Below are 20,925 nucleotides of genomic sequence, written 5' to 3' on the forward strand. Positions count from 1 at the left end.
CCACATTGGATACATACCGTTTAAAATGGTGGAGGACATTGCAGTTTTTATAGGGAATAATTACTGCGCACTACCACGAAAAAGAGAGGAATACCCATGCTTGAACGGCTATTTTACTACTGATTAAGCTGACCTTCAGAAAGCTGACAGCATCTCTGCTTGGGTGTGGCAACAGGTGATTTCACATGCTCCATCTCTCTCTCTCTATCTCTCTCTCTCTCGCTCGCTCTGTCTCACACACACACACACACACACACACACACACACACACACACACACACACACACACATACACATCCATCCATCCTTGTTCATCCAATAACTTGTTTGAAACAGCACAAGCCATGATACTATTCCTGATGTGACATTTTTTAATTACTAACGGAAGTTTGGACGCACCATTTGTTTTAAACCAGCAACAACAGATTCTGATCGGTTGTATAAGAAAGCAGTTCCATGCACAAATGCATTTTTATGACCGTTTTTATTTTTATTTACTTGTTCATTGAACTGTTGTATTTAAGCAATATCACACTCGCACCTCATGTTGAGAATCATGTTGAATTCACAGGGCAACACGGGTCAATATGGCATGGAGCAGCAGAAATAACATCCCAATCTCCACCTATCTCGTGACAGGGAGGAGATTGGCACTCTGATGAGCTTTAAGCCCATTTCAAGGCTCGTGTGGCATTATAGCCTTAGCACAATCATATCTACAGTACATGGGGAATAATCTAAAACAAAACTTCCTGCACAGAAACAAAGTTTTAACTATGTTTTGGTTTAAGAAGATTTCATAGTGATATGTATGAATGCTAAGAATCTGGTTGTGGGGTTCTGGATGTTCACCATTTTCATCACCAGCTGCTCTCTGATTTGAGAGCTTTCTCTCTCTTTACCTCATTCTTTCTCTCTCTCCACAGTCAGTCACCTTTGGGAAGTTCTTTTCAAATATTGAGGGCTGAAGTGGGCCGCCACTCTCTGTGACCAGGGCCGTCTCAGATTAAATGCAAAAGAGGGGCTTTGTTAAACAGATTACTGGAAACTCCTCATTCTGTCTTGTGGAGATGGGCAATAAGCCGCAGTCTCAATCATGGTCAGTCATACCATTATCGTTAATGGCTAATGTCAGAATCCTTTCAACGAGGCCGCAGCTGGTGGGCCAAGGCAGCAGGAGAAAATACCTGCCCTCCACTCCTGCAGATATCACTGTATAGTGAAAAAGGGCTTAAGCTAAAACTAAACAAATTGATCCCTGTTTGTTGTCACAGGGAGGGAGGAAAAATGCTGAGCAAAGAAATGTGTCGGTGGTGTCCAGGGTGATGGCAAATGCCCTTGAGTGACAAGGCGCAGGTTTGTTTAGAGTTCAGCATAGTGTTTTGCACTAGTTAAAAACAGCAATTACTCCTACAGATACAGTGGGGTCCAGAAGTCTAAGATCAAAAGTCATGATCAGAAAAGAAAATATAGGCCAATGTTAACTTTTTGGTACAAATGGTCATATTTCCTTCCTGTAGTCTATGCCAGCTCAAGTGCATGTTGCCATTAAATCAACTAATATAAGAGCTAAGCAAGGCCGCCAATAAGGCGGGAAAACTGGATCTTATGTCCCAGGCCCGAGCTTGGGAGTGGGGGAGAAGAACTGATTTATTTTATCAAATCATTTAATTGTATTTCTGTGATCTTTTTATGTCTAAAATAATGTGTTCTTTAGATATTTCATATAAAATCCTCCATTACTTACCTTTTTTACCCCAATTTTTTAAACCTATATACATAACGGATTCGCTATTTTTCATCCATTTTAGACTGCATGCATCTAGAATGCTAGACCGCCGAATCCATAGTTAATTTGGGAGTTTGTCTGTAAGTATGCAAGTACTCCGTATATATGTCCTACCTGGGATATGCTTGGCCCAGCCAATGTTGACTACCAGTTCCCTGTCAGCCAGGTCGCAGAGCGTGGTCAAGGCTTTGATGTCGCTGTCGGGCACGGTGGGGTCAGGCATGGCGTAGATCTTCTCAGGCTCTGCCACCAGCAAGTGAGACACAATCTTGTTATCTGCAAGGCAGCCAAAGGGGACTGTATTTGAACATCGAGGGGAGAACAAAGAGACAGATTGGGATTATACCAGCAAGGTCATATAGTGTTTGGTTCACTGGCAAAGAAAGCAGTCAGATAACATTAAATATAGGCATAGTTATTTTCTTTGGGTGGACATAGTTATGTTTGGGTAACTCATAATGGTGTTTTTGCTATATGAATGCCTGGTAAAACAAAACAATCCTTGTTTGGTTTCTTGTGCATAGTCTGGGAGAAAGTTTAATGCTGTACAGCACTGATTCTCAACCGGTTTTGCTGCAAGACTTAGTTTTTTCATTGGACATCAAGTACCAACATTATTTATCGTACAGAATTAAACAAAAATGTCATTAGTTAAACACTATAATTCATTCATATTACAGTTTTTAAATACGTTTGTTATTTGACATATTTGATGTTTGGGTTTTATTGGGATTTTTTTAATAAATTACTCCCGTTTAAAACTTGGTTAAAAGTGAATAATCCTCTTTACATGTAGTTTGCAGCTAAACATGATTATACTGTATAGTTATTTGCATTTAGCATTGTTTTTTTCCTCTTGTCTGCAACCCTATTAGAGCAGACCTGCAATTTATTATGGGTTTCAACCCACCAAAGAAGAAGCACTGCTGTACAGAGCAATATTCTGCATTTGAATCTCATTCTGGATTGCGCTGTAAATTGTGGGCAGGAAGGTTAGTGTTGGGGTTATTTTGTCACTCTAATGAGAGGGTAGGTAATTAGAGACACTCTTACTGTTAAATGAAATTCATTTGCTGCTTAATCATCTATGTCAATGCAATATCATAGACAGACAGAACCTAAATATACCAGTGGAATATCTGTGCATGTATATGTTTGCAGGGCCAAAATGAATCACTTTGACCCCAAGGCACATGTGTTTGAGGTCTGAGGACACAAAAAACGATTACTAAATTACAAAGCATTAACTTCTGAGAGGTGTGTATGTGTGTGTTGGAGGAGGGTAGGAAATGGATCAATCAGCCCAGCGCCTCTACTCCAGGGAGTGGGGGAGCCTCTAAGTGCTATCTCTAGGTAAATCTTATTTAATGTTTCCCTAATTAGAATCAATGCAACCCAATTTCCAAACCCCATGCCTTTGTTATGTGCAAATAATCAATCAGGTCGGCTGGGACCTTGGCTACTCCTCTCTATTTGTGGAAATAGAAAGAAGAGAGAGAGAGAAAAGATAGAAAGAGCTTGACGATAGATTGATAAAAGCCTCTGTTAATGGGAAACTGCATTCAAACATCTAAGAAACCTTAAAAAAATCTAAACATTAGTATGTATTTCCATGCAACACTGGGTGCCCTCTGAATTACCAACTGATAAAATAACATCAGTGGTGTCTCTTAAAGGGATAGTTCACCCAAAATGAAAATACTGTCATCATCCACTCAGCCTCAGTCAAAAAAAAAACAATCTACATATTGAAACTGGATGGTAGCTGGACAGAAATAATAAGCTTTCAAATAAGTTGCTTTGGGTGGATGGAAATAAGCCTGAACCTGGAAGGGGGATCAGAAGGATTAGGCAGAAGGTTATTCAGAGCGGTGTATTCCTAAAATGATTTCTACCACTGTAATAATTAAGATTATTTCCACTGCTATCATACATAAAATCATATTGTATTCCAGGAGAATATGCTACCATTAAGTAAAAAGGCTTTAGGGACAAATCTGTTAAGCGCTGCCATGCTGTTTGTTTGCAGAGCAGTCTGACAACGCAGAAGCTCCGGTATTGTGGGTTTGATGTCTTTGCCAGATTGGATTTAATCCGGATTAGACCTCTCTCTCTCACACCCCCCTCCCGTAACACACACACACACACAAACAACTTTGGCGATTGGCTCTGACATATACTACATCTCTGTCTTTCTTGTTTTGATTTCAATTTCCTGGTGCAAGGCAAATAAGTAGCCAGGCCAATGTAAGGTGACATTGAAATATAAGTGAATTATTTCTGTATTTCAGCATTTGTCTTGATGATATAGTGGTGACACAGAATACAAGTTGCATTTAACACAAAATGGGTGAATATTTCTAAGTGTGGTTGTGTGTGCATTGCAAACTGGAAAAGAACCCAAAAAATATTTTAAAGAGAACAATTATTTAATCACAATATGAATATGAGTTACAAAGACCCAAATTGGATTTAAAAAATTAATAAATAAATATATATATATATATATATATATATATATATATATATATATATATTAGGGCTGTTAATCGATTACAATTTTTAATCAGTATTAATTACATGGTGTCCCAATTAATTAATCGCGATTAATCGCATATACAAATATTTGCTGAGAAAGCCCCTCATATAACATTAATTCAATATATAAAGATTATACTTATTAATATCAATATACAATTATACATAGTTATCTTTAAATATAAAAAATTATATATATATATATATATATATATATATATATATATATATATATATATATATATATATATAATAAAAAATATTCAGATAATTAAAGTGCATTACATTCTTGTGGCAGAAGAGTTAATCATTGATAAGACAATACAAAAAGCGGCTTTAGAATACGATGTATTGTTTACTACCATATTATTGATCATAAGCCAATCATTGGCATATAGTTCACAGCAATCCATTTCACAAGTGAATTTATCAATCAGTTTGAGATTTATTATGATGGCTTGTTTAAGAGCCCGTTAATGTACACCTGCATCAGACATGCTTGTGTAGAGTCTCGGGTGCGTTGCATCATAAAAGTAAAATGTTTAGGTCACTGTGTCAAGTTAAATATAGTTTAATACTCAATCTTTAAACACATCTTGAGATCCCTTAGTTCGCATATGCGCTCCTTCAAGTGTTTTGAACGCAAGAACGTAACGCATGTTTGTGTTGTGTGTCTGCTGAATGTTGTTTTCTTCACTGTATAATCTGTGCGTTGCTCACACAGCTGAAATTTCACTCACTGCCCTCTGGAGTAAACATGTGGTACTACAAGCTTGCATTTCTCAGGAATCTTCCCAATTATGGTCCGGAGGCATGCGATTAATTGCGTTAATTATTTTAACGCGTTATTTCTTGTCAAATTAATCGCACCGAATTAATGCGTTAAATCGACAGCCATAATATATATATATATTGTATATATATAACAACTTTGGAGGCATTCTCATTTAGAATCACATACCCTCCCATATATATATATATATATATATATATATATATATATATATATATATATATATATATATATATTTTTTTTTTAATAAGTTTATCATAAAGTGTTTTACTTCTCACGAAAACCTATATTATTTTGAGGATGTTTAGATATTTTTTACTGAAAACCAAGACATAAATACTCATTAAGAATGTCATTTTTGCAGTGTATAAAAACAGTATAGTTTAAATGTGGACTTACATGGCTTTTTGGGTGGCAAAGCCAGCTGAGGGTTCAAGTAGGGGCTGTTCTCTGCATCTATCCGGCGTTTATACTTCTGTCTGCCTCCACGCACACGGTCCAGTCGAACCCCTGGTGGAAAAAGAGGAAACAAAAAAAAGAAAACATTTAAAACATTTCAAGTCATAACTTGCAAGCAGAGCTCTGTCACTTTAAAAGCACAGAGAGGTGAGAGGGCTGCCGTAAGCCCTCAGCTCACCATAAACGGCACGGTAGCTGTCAGTGGCCATTTCAGGGATGTGGACAGGAGATGACCAGTTGCTGACAGAGAGGGGCACGCTTGCTCTCTACATGTGACATCCGGACACACACCTGCCCATCTCGTGCTCATCGCGCGTGTGTGTGTGACTGCCCGTGTGTATGCGTGAGTCTTCAGAGCTCACAGCAAAATAACAGGTGAACAGCAGAGAGACATTTTCAGAAAGTCAACACACATCCTCAAAAGGGTTGGTGACAACAATTATAGGAGACTTTAACACTGAAGCCACCAAGAGTGAATGGGTGCTCAAGTACTCATGTCAAGCATATCATTGTTTCTTTAAAGTCAACATGAATCCCAATTTACATCCCATTTTACATCTGAGTTTACTTCCATATTTCGAATTGAAAGGATATTCAAAAAGAAAATATGTGTTTTGGGAAATGGTATGAAAAATACAAGGTGTTTCAGATATAGAGCAAGTTAATACATTTTGAGTTAAGATTACAAAGACAAAACATTTTTATTTGAGATAACATGCACCCATGAGTCATTTGCAAAAAGACTAAGAACATGCATTTTTACTGCATCATGTTAACTTTTAAGGCCACCCATCACTCCCTGCGGTTCTTCTAAGATATTCAAAGCCTACGTTGATATTTTCAATGCACAAAGACAGCAAATAAAGTGTGATGGGTAATTTATTGAGGCATGGCGGTTGTGAAAACATTCTGAATCCATCCATCCATCCCAACCCCCGATTCTGATGAGTGCAGAGCCTTAAAGACCTGTCCCTGCTTTTAATTAATTGACATACAAAAGAGCCTTAATTTAATTATTCAAACCTCTCCAGGGGATGGGCGGTTTCCATGGAAACCACTTAAAGGTGGCCCAGGACCCGTTTCATGTTGCATTCGGGAGAGTAAAGGAATGGACACGAAGGCCCAGTGGGCCACCCCTCATTTTACAATTAAAACACTGAAATTCACATTTATCTGAATGGTGCTCAATTTGCACCTCTGTTAGGCTTTCAGAGCCTGACATTCTTTGAATAATTTAACAATGAGAGGCACCTTTCTCATATTCAGGAACACTCAAAGAGATTTTAAAGTATTTTATTGAGGGTTTTACCCATTCTGCTTATATTGCTGCCTGACTGTTAGACTGTTACTAAGTAGCAGGGCTATAACCACCTTAGACATTAAGGGGATAAATTCTTTACAATATTCAGGTCAATATTCGATCAATATAGGTTGTTCAATGCCCGATTGTAAAATGTGTACATCTGGTCCAGCAATCTTATTTGGTAACCACATGTTTGGTTATATCTGGGTCAGAAGTTTACATTTATATTAAGGGGAAATATTTTTCTCCTGGAATTGATTTTTGCAGCATGTTTTTGACTTATGAATTAACTAAGCCTGGGATAGAATTTTCAGACAAAATTTTTTTTGCCCTACACCCTGATTAATTCCTAACCCTGGGTTATTTCCTTGCTAAAAGGGACCATAGCTGAATTAATATCTCTGCCTGTAGATGAATATTGTGCTGGAATTTCCAAACACACAGGCTTATTTTGGAACCGAGTGATAAGGGGAGTTAATTACAGTAACTTTGACCTAGCTAGTTGTTGACTATGTGACATTGTATTGCAGGACAAAAGAATATTGGTGACCCTTTTTTCTCACAGTTCCATAAAGGAACACACACCCCTCAAGTAGTCAGGTACCATAGGCTTCATTTTACATGAGAAGAGACAAAGGTCTTAAAAAGATGTCACATTTCTGGCGTAGCCTGCTCGATGCCAGCACCCTAAATATGCAACAAAACACAATGCTCACATGTTGACAGCCTCTTATCCTGCAGAAACCGGATCCTGTCACCCGGCTTCAGTGCCTGGAATGCAGGGTTTATTGGGCTAATTCACTGCTACACTGCTGGTACAGACATGCTTGTAATAGCATCACCTGCAGCCCTGCTTGGGAATCTCCTTCATGCTCTAAAACTGCATCTGCCATGCAGGTTAATGCAGGTCAGATATCTGGCTCTTTTATTGAACTAATCAGATTTCTCTCACTGGATACAAAGCATGGAGTGCAGATGACACCATATTCCATTCCAAATTAAATTCAAATTTAAAAAGCATTCTCTAATCAATTCTAAATGCTGCTTAACTCTGATGTACACACATAAATGCAAAACGGACATGTCCAAGCTCCTCATCAAGGAACTAAACACCAAGAGCTCAGGACACATCTTCATAGGCCTTCAATGTGCTAAAAATAGTGCAAAAGAATTAATGCAGCACCAACCCTTAAAGATGCCCTCTATGCTGGGGGTATTATTAGGATAGCCTCTCTTCTTGCTGCAGGAGGATTGATCAAGGATTTACACGTTCCAAAACAAACAACATTGGAATAAGTTACCCTTTGTTACTGATTTGCAGCCAGCTTTGTGGGTTATCTTATATGGTTAAGATTTAGATGTGGCTGCATAATACGGACCCAGGGGGAATAACTACCCACCATAAATGGTGAGTGTGGCTTCACACCATCATACTGGGTCATAATAGCAATACATCTGACTGCTGATAGACTTTCTATCACCACATGACTGAAAAGCAAGCAGGCGCCTGTCTACGCATGGTGCGCTGCTGGTTCAGGTTTCACACAGGCGCAGGTACAAAGAGCTGCCAATTGTTTCTTTGACAGTGTATCTATGGGCCTGTGCAGTGATGATGAATAACATTGCTTAATGTGATGAACACCACAAGAACACTCTGATATTACAGTTTTAATAGAAACCACATCCTTTATACCATCTTGTGTATGTGGGTTTCTCCATAAATGTAATGAGGAACTAGGTCAAACTTGTTAACTATTAAAGAATAGGTTCCTTGAAAATTATGGAAAGAAAATGTATTTTATTCTTTGAGACAGACGTGTACAGTAATTTGATTGATTTTCCTTTCATCTTTGTTAACATTATCGCTTCTATACAGTTGACAGCAATATTGCTATTGCTCAAAGATGACAAATAATATAATTTGTGCAGCTTGAAATGTAACTTGTGATTAGTAACATGCATTAGCACAAAGTGGACACAAATTGCTTTTACAGCTCTCCATGTCATGACAAATGCATGAAATTTCATGCAAGCAGAAAAAAAGAAGAAAGAAGAAAAGAGAAACACCTAAATATTTTTTGCACACTATTGTAAATCCCCAGTAGATTACAAGATCTTACTGTTTTAATTAAGATGACAAATTGACTTATTGCTTTGTGGTGGGATCTATCCCTTGTTTTAAATTATCCCAGCATCCTCTCAAATCTTTCCCTCCACATTTTTATTAGAACACACAGATGACCGTAAACTTCTTACAAGGCTTGTTTTGAATTTCATAGGTGGCGTGGAATCCTGCAAGGCGTCTGCAGAAATTTACAAGAAGTGTGAAGGAAACAATCAACCTAGCAGCAATGTGTGCCACTTTAAAAAAGACAAATGTATTAGACATGTCCAGAGATTTCTGACGTCAGGGAATTAATGGATGGAAAGATGGAGGACAAAAGTGTGAATGTTGCATCAATGTTATGTATTAGCATGTATAATATAAGACTAAAACAAAAGTTGTTCAAAAACATATCAAGTACCTACATAAGAAGCAAAATAAATAAATACATAAATAAATAAAATCTTAACCAGTATTTTTGTCATGGTTTCTAGTAAAAATATCTAAATGTACTTTATGTACTTAATCAATATCATTGTCTTTTCCATTAAAATGACTAAACGTCCTTTAAAAAATATTTAAATAAATAAAAAAATAATATATATATATATATATTTGTAGTGTAGGCAGCTGCCTTCTGAGGTAACCTTACAGGTGAATGACTAGGAAAGTGCCAGACAGCAACTCCATGCACATGCTAGCATGTCACTAAGCTAATGTCACTAATGTATGCTTAAGAACATTACATACAAAAATATTGAGTAAAATAATACATTTTAATTACACTGAAGTATTTAATGAAATATATGTTTATCTACATATATTATTTCTCTCGATTTATTCACATTTGTGTCACTTTTTCACTGAACTCATCAAAGAGCTTTATGGAATTGCCTTCTCTGTTAAGGATACATATGATGCTGCCTTAAAAGTTGTCAAAAACAAGGTATATTAGAAGGCACCATAATCAAGATGACTTTCGGAAACAGCATTGACATCTGTAGCACCAAAGACTAGGTCAAATCTATGATGGCTTAAAATTCTGTCTTCATAGGCAACACACTTGGTTTTGAAACAGAGCAAATGTCTCAAACTGACATCATTAAATTACACCTATTCTTGTCTAGTAGTTACCAGAATGCGTGCAGACAGTCTAAAGATGCAAGGAGACTCTGTTGTATTGGCAAAGGCTGATGGAGCATTGGAGAGTAAATATGGCAGCCAAAATTCCTGCAGCTGACACGTGTAAACACTATGCCATGTCCACTCAACAAAGGCTTAACTGTTCACAGGAATGCAAAACATGTACTGTTATAGTTCTGTCTCTTTTTACATGTTTCATGCATCAAAACAGTATAGCTTACTCTCTGCAGGATATATATATATATATATATATATATATATATATATATATATATATATATAAGAATGAACAATTAACTAGCTAACTGGCCAACTGTATACCAGAATAGATCTTCCATCAACAGTATGTCTTGAAGAAAAATTAAACCCTGACCAAAGCCAAACATGAGGAGGAAAGAATGCTGTTTTGATTTATTTACTACAGCATAGCAATGTGGTATAAATACATTATATTACTGATATGGCACCGTACATTAGGTTGATTTTTATCTATCTATCTATCTATCTATCTATCTATCTATCTATCTATCTATCTATCTATCTATCTATCTATCTATCTATCTATCTATCTATCTATCTATCTATCTATCTATCTATCTATCTATCTATCTATCTATCTATCTATCTCTCTCTCTCTCTCTCTGTCTGTCATCACACAATTAACAGTCATTAGGCAACAACAGAAATTAACATTTGATAATAGTACCAAAGTGTGCTAAACTGCCAAACTCAGTTACAGTTTTTCTCAATTGCTTTTGCTAATTTTTTGACTGTTTTGCTAGTTAACAGTCTTAACATTCTCTAAACTGTAAATGCAATTGTCATTAATGGACATCACAACTCTATTCCATGTCTGCAAAATGTAGTAACTCAACCAAAACATTTAATTTATGCTTAAAAATCTAGTTATTGTGACAGTAAATTGGCCAGTGTCACTAAAAATGTTTGTCATTGTGTGAGCCGTACTGATCAAAATATTTAGATGTTTTTTCACTATGGCAGTCAACCCTGGAAATGTTTGTTAAATACAAATTTCATGTTTGTTCTGCTTTTTTGTTGACACTGACTGCTTACTGTACAAGAATGTCAGTGTTGTCAAACTGAATGCTATTGTGGATCACACTGAGCTTTGTAGATACCGATTTCAACAGTAGGTAAAGTTTTTACTGTGCAATATTGTAGTACACAGAAAAACAATATGCACATTTGTATGTGTACAGTAAATACATTTTTATAGCAATTTGTGACATGTAAACAGAAAATTCACATTTGCATGTCCATTTTTACACATTTCTTACATGAAAAGTCATATATAGTGAACAGAAATTTGCCACAAAATGACATACATGCAAAAAAAATTAAAATAAATAAATAAAACAAATGAAAAAACCTGCACAATGAAAAAACCTGCAGTGGTTCTGTAAAAAACAATAAATTGTACCTCCTTACAGTACATAAAACTACAAGTTCCCATCTTCTCGGTGGACATCCTGTTGCTTTTGTTGGTCTGGCCAGAGATTTGACAGACATCACAAATAATCAATGTCATAGATATTTATGGAATATACAGTACATGTATGTCTGACAGATTTTGATCATTGAATGGATCATTTTGATTTTGATGGCTCACATGATGAAAGAATGTTTAGAAGTTGTGAAGAGTATGACAATTTCAGTCAGCTTTGATCATCAGCTTTGATCAGCAAGCCACGTGCAAATTGTAGACAATTGTGCTTTTGCCAAAATGCGTGCAATTTACTTAAATGAATATGAAATTCAAATCTGGTGTGAACAAGAAACAAATTGTTCAGAGATTTGAAGTTTTTGTTTTGAAAAAAAATATTCTCATTCAAGAATTGAGCCAAAGTGATTGAGAAAAACGAAATGTTCACCTTAAGTCTATCTTAAGTACACCTTCTAGAGGCAAAGCAATAAAAACCTCACAATAAGAATACTTTAACTCAACTTCATTCATCGTGATCTTGCTGGTTAATTGCAGCAAAATCCAAAGATGCACCATTCTGAGAAAAAGAGCAAAGCACAATCGCAATCGCCAGAGTTTACACACAGGACGCAAATGGGTCTCGGACAAATGAACATAGGCAAGCAACAGGACTGCTGGTTTCCAGATCCCCTGAGATCTACAGGAATTCATTATTAAATCTTCACTGAGGTGAAGGGGGGAGAGAGAGAGAGAGAGAGAGTGCGCAGGGAGAGAAAATAAGGGGTAAACACATACACTGTCAACTGAATCTCCCTCCTAATCCAATGAGAATTTATTTCCTTTGCCACTGTAAATATTGGTCACTAAGCTCTGGGGCAAGTGCACTCTGTGGTGCCATTCATGAATAAAATTTGATTTTCTATTTGATTTTCTGATGTTTAAGCCTGTTAAATTCCCCCCACTTCTTCGTGCACAATCGCCCCCCTTCGAGTTTCTCCATAACATAATTACAGCGAGGAGCAAATATTGACAGCATTTGTCTTGTGCTTTTTCAAAAAAGAAAAAATATTTTTGATTGGGGGGCTGCAAAATCTAAATATTGGAGGTGGCACTTTGAATTCTGGAATATCGGATGCAGAAGCATTTAATTTTTGACTGTGTTGTGAAAGATTTTTTTACTTGTGCTTGGCTTAGCCCTTGACAAGGATTTGCATCCAGTGAAAATGTGCTGACCACCGGCAAGTAAACAGACGTGACCATCTTGACAAACAAGCCAGCTTTAGTGGGTGTAGTTGTGTGGTCGGATAAAGGGTGTTAGCAGTTTGTTTCGATTAGATAGCAGACACGAATCAACGACACATTCTAGAAGACAAGAAAAAAAGACACCAACACTCCCAAAGACAAAGCTGCAACATGCATCAAACTGTCAGGAATAAAATGAAAGAAATGAATCAAATGAGTGCTTGTTTCCATACAAGCTGCTAAAGGCCTTGGCAAAGGGTCTGAATGCAGGTGAGAGAGGTTACATGAATAACAGACATGTGAATGACTGGAGCCCTTGAGGTGCTTTAAAAAATGTATGACCACTGGACCATTGGCTGGAATAGCTAAATTAAATTCTCATTAACATGCCAAAATGCATAGATTTTAAATACCAAACAGGTTAAACTACCTTTTGATGTTTATGGTCTTATTATTTCTATTTTGAAAATATATGTTAAATTAATGCAGTCAAAAATTTGCTTTATTAATGATGATGTAGAATACTTTTATTTTCTGATTCTTTTTCAGTAATAAATTATGGGACGTTATCTTTCATCATTGTCTTAGTAATCAATTCCTATATTAACCAAATGTAAATCTGCAGTTACAATCCAGCTTTAATTTCAATATTGCTAGGAAAACAATATTTACAATAAAACTACACAAGACACAAGGTTGTATCTATTATTTTGCTTACATAATGCACAAAATAGTGCAATAAATCATATGCATGCAATATACATCTAGTATATAAAGTGAGATTGGAAATATAGAGATGTTTGAATAGAATCCTTTGAACAGCTTACTAATGTGGTACAGCATATCGCTCTAGTTCTCATTTAGTCCGAAAGTCTCTTCTAACGTACCTGCTCCATCACCGCCCACCCTTCCACACACACACCTCTCACTTAATAAAGAGCTATCTGAACAAGCTCATTTATTTTCCAGAAAATTAACTCACTTTCAGTCCTGATTAATGATTTTAATCTAAATGAATCAAATTAAAAATTGAAAATTATATTTCCAAAGCCCACAAAAACAGGGGGAAAAGAGGAGCCGGAGTGGGTGATCCTAATGAAATGTGTCCGGTGCTTGGCTGCCGTTCCCTGCACAGCTGATTTGAAGCTGGGAAAAATAGAGATGCATAGAGAAAATAAAGAGATAGAGAGGGTGCCCTGCTCTTTGTCCACTCAAAACCCAGGGAGAATTACCAAGCTATCTACTTTCTTTAATTATTTTGTCATGCAATGTCCATTCTCAATACTTCTTTAAATGAGAAAAAGAGAGTGGAGTGAGATAGCACTGAGAATAGGTCTATTGGAAAAAAAAAACTGCAGGTGAGGCAGAATAAATTCACAACAGTCATGTGACTGCAGTGGGCTGAAGCTTGTGAGTGGGCATTGACTGATGTGGACAAATTTCATACAATATTTCAGCCCAAAAACACTAGTCGTGGTTGGCTGCAACTCTTTCAGGGCTTTGTTGCGAACCTGCCAAATGCACAGCTGACTTAATAGACAAAATGATGAACGGCGATCATTTTTGGGCAGGAGAATATTGCTGACTGTCAATATTGGAATCACCTCTGATTGGATCACCATCGAATTTCCCACTTTAAACGACTGCACACATGTTGGAGAGGGAGGAATCGGTGTCTGGGACAAATTGACATGTCTGTGCTTGCTTTGTAAGAGGAAAAACAAAACTAAAAAGAAAAGAATATAGACAGAGCAATCCAAGAGTAGAGCGGTGGTGTCACTTGTGTAAAGCTGTTATTGGTTATCGAATCATGGCTGTTCAGTGCAGAGCAGCATTTTATTACGCCCCATCTTTCATCCAGGATCCACAGTATAGAGGACATTGAAATTTTAGGGGGGTTGTGAGCGCTGATGGAATGTCATCCAAATGATTGAAATGTTGAAATTCATAATTGGAAACACACTGCTATCTTATGGCCCTCTTCCTTCACTGACACACACACACACACACACACACACACACACACACACACACACACACACACACACACACACACACACACACACACACACACACACAGAGAGCTGTGCCTGGCTCCAGTAGGAGAGCAGAGGCATGTGTGCGGCTGGGCAAGGCAGTGGTTTTTATGGTAATTGAGGCAGTTATATGAGGTGGATGTGGACAGCGCCTTTCTTCTGCCGAGACTTAAAGAGAAATAAGCGTGTGTTATCTTCCTGCTGGCAGAGCCGCCCTATTGTTGATTCAATAATACAAGACGGCTCTTATCAGGGCTCGGGGTGACTGATTGGCAGACCGATATGTTTAGACAATGTGCTGTGTTCAAACTGAATTTACCCAGGCCTCGAGTCTACCCAGGAGCAAGCAGAGAGCGAATTAACACCACACAATGGTCTAAGACTCTTTCAACATCTCTACATGGCCCCCTTGGCCCATGTCTTTTTACAAATTGAAATAGAAAAAAAACAACAACAATGGCTATAGCCCTTTAGGATGATCACACTAATGGTCAAATAATACTACTACTAATAATACTACTAATAATAAATATTAGAGCTGCTATTAAATAAGAAAAAATAAAATATTAAATGATAATTATTATTTATATAAAAATGATTAATAAAATACATGAATAAAACAATATATATATATATATATATATATATATATATATATATATATATATATATATATATTATTATTATTATTATTATTATTATTATTCTCCTCCTCCTCCTACTACTACTAATAATAATTAGTTTAATAATCATAATTAATTAATCATTATGGCCATTAGCCTTCAGCTCAAGTTAAGCACTGGACTAACAAAGTTCAGGTCATGGGTTCAATTCTGATGGAACACACGTACTGATACAAATGCACTGTGAGTCAACTTGGGATAAAAGTATCTGCCAAATGCATAAATGTATTTTATGCAATAGCAGATGGCACATTTGAGGAAATTGTATTGCTGCAGAATCAAGGAGCATAATTCTGTTAACAACTGAGGGCACTGTTTAATCCGAACAGACAACCTGTGGTGGGCAAATGCAGAGGCAGAATGAGGTGTTACAAACACATTGGTGTGTAAGGTTGAGATATTGGCCAGGGGATGTGGAAGCCAGCATTGTGGTATCAAAAGGAGGCCATTCGCACCTTCATCTGGCCTGATGGTGGAGTAAATGAGAACAGATCAGCGCTGTGGTGCGGTATGTGGGCAGGTGGCTGTAGGCCGTCGGCAGTCTCCCAGCCATTAAGTTGCTGGCATGATAGAGGGCCTTCCTTTCCTGTAGCCACACTTACAGATCAAACAGTGACAAATGAGATGCAACTGCACTTGTAAAGCACGGCTACAATATGATTTGTGGTCTGACGTGGCAACCACGTTCCTGACGTCTCAACACAGCTTGCTAGAGTCCACCTATGAAATCTCTGACAAATTCTACCTCTCTTGCACTCAATATTTCACATTATTTTAAACCTTTTAGGGATGCATCCTTTTTTTGGCCAAAAATTATAGCTGATAATTGATAATATATATATATATATATATATATATATAATTATGTGTGGTCAATAACTGTTTTTTCTGTTTTAAGAAAAGCATTCAAACTTAACCTGCAATTTAGAATTTTGCATTCTGCAAGTGTCATAGTGCACCAAAACATAACATAAATACATAAAGAGTTATAACTGTTTGTTTAGTACTTTGAAATCCTATCAGGTCAATAATAATAATAATAATAATAATAAGTAATATAATAATAATAATAATAACAATAAGTAATATTGCTATATATAGTAAATAATATTGGCAGATTTCAACAAGTTTACCAATATATTGTGCATTACTAATACATTCTATATGTTTTTAAAACATGTCACCAATTACTGTATGTATTGTAAGACATGTCTTTCAATTACTGGAAGTCATGTCTGTGTTTACAAGCCACCTGTAAACACATTTATCTGTTACTGTGTGTTTTATGTGTGAATATATACATTATATGCAGTAGTAAAATTAATCCCTAATCTATGTTTACTCAGCCATTTCAACATTTGAATTTCAAGTTTCTCTCTCCTTTTCTGTAGAGCTTGTGAAAGTTCTGATTCTAAATCAAATTTATTGAACTACAAGTTCAAGAGTTGTAATTTAGACAGTACAGGAGAATATATTGACAACATGCTTTAAAAGGCTTGTTCCAAATCCTCAAAGCCTCAAAGGGTGAATTCAACTCAGTTCTAAAGGCAGTTTTTCACAGTCGCTGTCTTCACTGAACTTGTTTGTGTGAGGTAGGCTTGGTTATTACCTGAGGAAAATCAGTGCTAGGGAAAAAAACTACTTTGTGGGCTGTATGACTGCATTAACAAGGCCTCTCTCTGCCTGAACAATTCCTCGCCTCTAAATGATCTAATTAAAGTCTCATCAGTCGTGTGTCTCGGGCTGAGCCCTCCACTGCTGCCTTCAGACACTTTCACAAGCAACGCTGTTTCCTGCTGTGCTAGCACTCCCCTCGGCCTCACTGATCGCATGGAGAGCTTCTGATAGATCATCATAATAGACAGTAGGTGTCTTGTGAGGGTGGGGGACATGTAGGTGGTTAGACATTGAGTAGAGGTATATGATGGGGTAAGTGGTTAACAAAACTAACCCTTATGAGGTTGAACAGTAATAGAAATTAAAAGGTCTTTTAATCTGTAATTCTGAGTGACTTACTGCATTAACCACAAACCACTCAGGTACACATTGCTATGGCATATAAGATTCAAAAGAATCTGGGAATGAAAATGAAACAACTATATTTTATGACAACATATTCTGCACTACTTACATGTCGAAAGTGGAATAAGAAAATATGTGACACTGATGATATTAACTTGTACTAAAAGTCAGATTATTTTTTCACACCCCACCATATACCAAAGAACTTTAAAAAAAGTGGTCTAAGACTAAAACTGACAAAAAAATAAATAAATAAACAGATTTTTAAAATGCATTTTCCCCTTTCAAAAATGTGTACACATTTACAAGCCTTTAACATGACCGGGACAGACAGATTTTTGTAGCAGGTCATAGTCTATCAGGAACTGTAAGATTGATATGGTACCACTGCTGTAAGGCAGAGGGGGTGATGGTGGCTCTCTCTGTCTGATGGGGAGAGATTGCATTAGCGCTGAGGTAGGGAAAGAGAGCTGGAGCACCGGGTGGTGCTGGGGGCTGGGCCATGCTGGTTAATATGGGGCAATGGGGAAAACGAATGGTGTTGTAGGAAAGAGAGACAGGCTATAGAAGGTCAGCAGATTACTTTATGGTCAGTGGGAGATGAGTGGGTAGTTACTGTGTCCAGTGTGTTCATTCAACCTTTTAAATGACAGGACCAGCATCATTCTCCTTTTTTTGTGGTTGAAATACATATATTTCATGGATTGTTCACTTTACCAAACTTCTAAATATGAGTGTAGAGCAGAGGAAGGCGGGGTCGGGCTGGTGGGGGCGCACAAGGAATAAAGGTGGCCGAGGACGACAGTTTGAGAGAGAGAGAATTACAGGCAGCTGCCCTGTATGTGTTTGTGTGTGTCTTTTTATTTAATTAAATATTATTTATATTGTTAAGCTGCTTCTCGCCTACTCCTTGCCCATCTAAACCCCCACAAGAGCAAAATCTGCACATTATTCCAAACTTTTGGCTGCCAGTGTAAATGAGAAAAAAAGAAAAGAATGAAGAAATAGAACTGAGATATATGTTTTATATTTTTGAGAACTGAATGACATGTTAAAAAATATTGTGTGGCATCCTCTATTTTACTGCCCACAAATATCATAAACATTTTCTATATGACTTTGACTTAATATGTACAGCACTTATTTAAAGAAAAAAAAAAATCTGTGCAATTAGGCAATTTGCATTCTAATTAGCACAAAGCAATTTAAAGACAATCAGCTCATTCATGAAAAACGAGCAGAACACATTTTTGTGTAATTCATTCCCAAAGCGTTTTGATGTAAATTCTTAGAATCATTAAAATGTTCATATTTTCAAAAAGTTATTTGGTACAAACACAATTTACACCTGCTCCCGACCACGTGTAAATCGCATGTAAGACATCCGACGTGTTGTGTTCTTTCAGGCAAACTGTCATGACAAAATGTCGATAGAAGTCAAATTAAATAAGTAATGAAAAAAATGTACCATACTCTAATATCTTACAGCATTTGGTCAAATATCTTTAGGCATTCTATTAATTTCTCTGAAGATTCTTCCAGTTGCAAGTAGCCTATATCACTCTTACATCATGATTTACCCGAGAAGTTTTACAAATTATGCTGGCGACGAGCTGCAAACTAAACCAGAGAAGGTTAATGATGGTCGACATCATCCTTTTGCAGTACAGTACTGAACATTTAAAAAAAAAAAAAATTATGTCAATCCATTTTTATTTACTTTTTGAATTGTTTGTTTCAGAAAAGAGCATCATACGAGCAAAAACATGCGAGTTCTCACTTTGGATGAGAAGCCATTGAGCTTGCTAAATGAACATTTTATGATGTGAATGAACTTCATTCATAAAAACGATTTCAATACCATTCTGCATAGATGTTAACAGTATTTACTAGCGAGTCTGGTGCCTTCCTTATATGGTTCTTTCATGGGCGTGGATTATGATAATTGTGAATTAACGTGCACACGCTACAAATGTTTGGAATTCACTAATATACACAGGTTTTCCTAACAAATCTGGGGAGTACGAAGCGTTTCTGAATCCGGTGGAAAGTTTTCATGAAGGATTTGATTTTATGCGCAAATTACTCTGACTTTACTCATATACATGTATGCAGGTATGAAAGTTTAATGAATGAGGCCCGATGAGCAAATTAAATGCTTTGCAATCCACTCACATTCATTTTGCTACATTGACTCATCGCAGGTGATTACGATATGAGAAACTGCAGTGCACTGAAAGTTTTTAACAGGTTTTGTAAAAATTAGCTTTTGGTGGACTATATGACTAAGTGACTTTTGTATGTGTGTGTGGGTTTGGCAAGAAATTTAGGTGCGATAAACAGGAACTGTAAGTGTGGTGAGGGTTTACGGCTGAGTGACGGGGGTATGACCCACTGAAATGCACTCCTCTAAAGAAACTTCATCTGTCGGTCATATCAGGGCTTTAACAGCTCTGTGCTGGACAGCTTGAGTTACAAAGAGAGGATAATACTTTCTGTTTGTAAGAGTGTTTGTAAGTGTGTGTGCGGCAGAGAGTTGTGAAAGCAGTGCTTTTCCTAGTTAAAGCATGCATGTTGTGTACAGACCATTACTACACTAAGATCATTATAACAGAAATTAACTTTTAGGAGTGCTGGTAGCAATAAGGTTAAGCATCTGATTTAACTGATTTTACAAGCTGCTGGTTCGATACTTTATAAACATTCTACTGTAATTCACTTTGTATGAAAAGCATCTGCTAAATGGCAAAAAACAACCATACAGAAAACAGTGTAAATCAAAAATGGTAAGCAACATTAAAAAGTGTCTAACAACAACAGGCAGATCTGTGGGGATATCTCTGATAGATTAATACACAGCATCAAACTAAGCAGGTCATTTCTACACTATTTTTGGATGAGAAATTAGCAATTGCATAGAAATACATTCATAATACCTTGTTTCAAAGACTGTGACCTATTTTACTGCAAATTACACAATTGCTTTTGTACAAGCGGACACTCATGCTACTGTAATTAGATGCAGCATTGTGTTGTATGCTTAAAAAGGAGATGCAGTAAATATGTCATTATTTTGTTAAGGGTTCACATTAGAATAATTGTGTTGATTGATGACAGTTATGAGTGCCGGGAGCTTAAAATGAAAGACTCACAAATCTGTCAGTGTGTAAGTATTTGTTGAACCGGGTTGGAATGCTAAAGTTCATATGCTCCTGAGGGGTGCACTACCTTTTAGTGTTGGAGGTTTTGGAGTTATAACATTGCACTCAGGAAAAGTGTAGATGAGTGCAGACACTGCTGACAGTACTGTAGGAATGCAAGACTTTCTCTGCTCCAGTGTGCCAGTTCCTGTCATTCATACATTGCTAT

The 20,925-nt window shown here is 36.8% G+C and overlaps 1 protein-coding gene across 8 annotated transcripts in view; it reads right to left on the minus strand.

Moving 5' to 3' along the window:
• LOC127662839 (estrogen-related receptor gamma) overlaps positions 1–20,925 on the minus strand; it is a 242,487-nt gene that overhangs the window by 34,958 nt on the left and 186,604 nt on the right. For 7 of the 8 annotated variants that reach the window (XM_052154211.1, XM_052154208.1, XM_052154213.1 and 4 more), the window contains 2 exons: positions 5,520–5,630; positions 1,904–2,086 (listed from right to left, as the gene is read on the minus strand). In XM_052154211.1, coding sequence (XP_052010171.1) covers positions 1,904–2,086; positions 5,520–5,630 — 294 coding nt within the window. The remainder of the gene's footprint in view (positions 1–1,903; positions 2,087–5,519; positions 5,631–20,925) is intronic. The other variant, XM_052154206.1, reaches the window with a different exon arrangement.

This window comes from Xyrauchen texanus, chromosome 22, assembly GCF_025860055.1.
Source record: "Xyrauchen texanus isolate HMW12.3.18 chromosome 22, RBS_HiC_50CHRs, whole genome shotgun sequence".
Classification (NCBI taxonomy): domain Eukaryota; kingdom Metazoa; phylum Chordata; class Actinopteri; order Cypriniformes; family Catostomidae; genus Xyrauchen; species Xyrauchen texanus.